Source organism: Condylura cristata, unplaced genomic scaffold (assembly GCF_000260355.1).
Source record: "Condylura cristata isolate star-nosed mole 26May11 unplaced genomic scaffold, ConCri1.0 scaffold00087, whole genome shotgun sequence".
Classification (NCBI taxonomy): Eukaryota; Metazoa; Chordata; class Mammalia; order Eulipotyphla; family Talpidae; genus Condylura; species Condylura cristata.
Genome location: NW_004567188.1, coordinates 141271 through 144587, shown reverse-complemented (window position 1 = coordinate 144587; position 3317 = coordinate 141271). Strand labels below are relative to the sequence as shown.

At 73.5% G+C, this 3317-nt stretch overlaps 1 protein-coding gene across 1 annotated transcript in view; it reads left to right on the top strand.

Annotated features, from left to right (window-relative positions):
• Positions 1-205: 205 nt before the first annotated feature.
• LOC101632388 (ras-specific guanine nucleotide-releasing factor 1-like) overlaps positions 206-3317 on the top strand; it is a 43565-nt gene continuing 40453 nt past the window's right edge. Inside the window, exons 1-4 of the mRNA XM_012734885.1 lie at positions 206-232; positions 1043-1296; positions 1996-2075; positions 3103-3296. Of these exons, the coding sequence (XP_012590339.1) occupies positions 206-232; positions 1043-1296; positions 1996-2075; positions 3103-3296 (555 nt within the window). The remainder of the gene's footprint in view (positions 233-1042; positions 1297-1995; positions 2076-3102; positions 3297-3317) is intronic.

Here is a 3317-nt window from a genome sequence, read left to right as displayed (position 1 = left end):
TGGGCTCTGCCCTGTCCATGTGTCCCCAGTCCCTGCCCACTGAGTCTCTGCCCGGCAGCTGAACTAGTGACCAGGGAGGGGGTTCTGCTGCCCCAGAGCCCCAGGACACCCCACAAAAAGCTACCTGATTCGCTGCACCCCATCCATGTGGCACTGGCCCTCTGTCCAGACGGGCTTTGAAGGAGACACCATGCTCCAGGCCGTCATGGGTAGAAGTGGCCGCCAGTCCACTGTCCATGCTCCAGGCTGACCTTGGCGCTGAACAGCCCAGCAGGCAGAAGGTGGCCAGGGAGGCCACACTCTCGCCACGGGGCTGCCCGTGGGGCTTGGGTGCGGGTGGATGGACCCTTCTGGGAGCACCTGCAGGTGTTGCCTACTGGCCCCTGACCCTGCCCACGGCTGACCCCGCCCACCGGGCCTGACCCCGCCCACTGGCCTGACTCCACCCACCGGGCCTGACCCCTCCCACCGGGCTTGGCTCCGCCCTCCGAGCCTGACCCCGCCCACCGGGCCTGACCCCGCCTGCCAGGCCCTGAGCCCCTCCCCGCCGGGCCTGACCCCGCCCTCCGGCCCTGACCCCGCCCCCCGGGCCTGACCCCGCCCCCCGGGCCTGACCCCGCCCTCCGGGCCTGACCCCGCCCACTGGCCTGACTCCACCCACCGGGCCTGACTCCTCCCACCGGGCTTGGCTCCGCCCTCCGAGCCTGACCCCGCCCTCCGGGCCTGACCCCGCCCTCCGGGCCTGACCCCGCCCTCCGGGCCCTGAGCCCCTCCCCGCCGGGCCTGACCCCGCCCTCCGGCCCTGACCCCGCCCTCCGGGCCTGACCCCGCCCTCCAGGCCCTGAGCCCCTCCCCGCCGGGCCTGACCCCGCCCTCCGGGCCTGACCCCGCCCTCCGGGCCTGACCCCGCCCTCCAGGCCCTGAGCCCCTCCCCGCCGGGCCTGACCCCGCCCTCCGGCCCTGACCCCGCCCCCCGGGCCTGACCCCGCCCCCCGGGCCTGACCCCGCCCCCCGGGCCTGACCCCGCCCCGCCGGCCCCCAGGTGCAGAGCTTCCTGCGCGGCTGGCTGTGCCGCCGCAAGTGGAAGAGCGTCATCCAGGACTACATCCGCTCCCCGCACGCCGACAGCATGCGCAAGCGCAACCAGGTGGTGTTCAGCATGCTGGAGGCCGAGGCCGAGTACGTGCAGCAGCTGCACATCCTGGTCAACAACTTCCTGCGGCCGCTGCGCATGGCCGCCAGCTCCAAGAAGCCGCCCATCACCCACGACGACGTCAGCAGCATCTTCCTGAACAGGTGCGGGCCGCGCGGCCTCGGCCGTCCCCCACCCCGCGTCTGCCCGCTCTCTCGGCACGTCGCCTGGGTTTGCGGGCGTGGGCGGGGCGGGCTGACCACCCGCAGTGTCCCGCTGGGCGGGCGACAGGCTCCACCCGTGCCCGCAGGGCCCAGAACCCGGCTCAGGGCTGAGAAATCTGCCTTCGGGACGTGTCCCCTCTGCCTGGCCTTGGCCGCCAGGCGGCCTGGACCCTCGGCCCTGCGCCCCCCCCCCGCACAGGCCTGGCAAAGCGGGAGCCCAGCAGCGGCGGCCGGTGCCCGGGCCTAGGGGCCAGCCAGCGAGCCGCGCGGGAGGTCGGGGGGCGCGCACGCGGGTCTCAGCGGCCAGGTGTGCTCCCCACAGGGCAGGGACACAGCCAGCCGCGCTGCTCCCCAGCCGTCACGTCCCCTCACCCTGGCAGTAGCCGGCCGGGTGGCCGCCTGGGAGGGGCCGGTCCTCGTCTGTGCTGTCCCCTAAACTGCGGAGGCCGGTGGCGGAGGCGTGGGGGTCCCCACCCGCCCACGCGGCAGGGCTGCCCTCCGTGTCCAGCCCTGTCCTGCTCCCGGAGCGGGGCGGGCGGGGAAGGCTCCCCGCAGCCCTCTGTCTGGGCACCGCGCGGCCCCGCTCCGGGGTGTTGCGGGCAGCGGCCGAGGCGCGCGCCCACCCGGCTCTCTCCGCAGCGAGACCATCATGTTCCTGCACCAGATCTTCTACCAGGGCCTGAAGGCGCGCGTCTCCAGCTGGCCCACGCTGGTGCTGGGTGAGTGCGCGCTGCCGTGCCCCACCCCTTTCTCCCTTTACGGAAAACACCTTTGCGCGCGTTGGAGACAGAACCTTTGAAAATCCGGGAAAATGGAAAATGTTTCAAATGCCGGCCCCGGGAGCCGTTGCAAATGCCGGGGTCCTCCGACCTCCTGGGGTGTGGTCCTGGGGTTCCCTTGGTGGTGTTCGACTGGAAGCCCCGCGCTGCCTCCGCCGCGCACGCTGGGCGCCCGCCCCGTCCCGGGCCGCACCTGCTCCCGCAAGGCTCCAAAGGCCAGTCTCCCCAGCCTTGGCCCGCCCCGCCCCCCAGCGCCCCGCAGCCCTCCCCTGCGTCCCTGGTCTCCGCCCCGTACCCATTACCTGTGAGCCCCGATGTCTGCGCCCCCACCCCTGCGCGCCCCTGGCCAGCTCTGTCCCCACTGCCCCTATCCCCCCCGGGGAGCAGAGATGGCCGCAGGGACCAGGCTGGGCGCAGGCAGATTGCACCCCGAGCTGACGCAGGTGCCGGGCGAAGTGCGCCCCCTTGTGGAAATGGGGTTGTGTGCGGGGTGTCAGGTCCGCAGCCCCTTGGCTCGGGCTCAGCTTGGCTCTGCTGGCCGCGCTACCCTGGAGGGCGTGGGCAGGGCTGCGGACGGAGTCTGGGCGACGCAGTTCAGAGGGGGCAGGAGGTGGGAGATGCAGTGCCCTCCGCGCCGCTAGTGACCTGTCCGAGGGCCCTCCGGGAGGGAGGCTTCCTGGGGAGCCCCCACCAAGCCCATCGGGAGCAGGGCGAGGGCCGGTGCAGCCTCAGAGGCCGCGGCGAGCTGCGGCGGCCCCCCACGGTGTCTGACCTGAGGCGAGCGGCCTGCACTCCAGCTGGACGGCCTTGGGTGCTGCGTCAGGGTGGGGGACCAGCTGAGCGCCCCGGCCCTGGCCAGCGTGGGCGCCCGCAGCACCCTGGGAGGCCCGCCGGGCTCTCGGGCGCCTCCCGGGGCAGGCGGGGGGGGGGCGCCCCGCGGCGCATGCTGACCCCGGCCTCCCCCCAGCCGACCTGTTCGACATCCTGCTGCCCATGCTCAACATCTACCAGGAGTTCGTGCGCAACCACCAGTACAGCCTGCAGATCCTGGCCCACTGCAAGCAGAACCGCGACTTCGACAAGCTGCTCAAGCACTACGAGGCCAAGCCCGACTGCGAGGAGCGCACGCTGGAGACCTTCCTCACCTACCCCATGTTCCAGGTGGGGCGGGGCCGCGGGCGG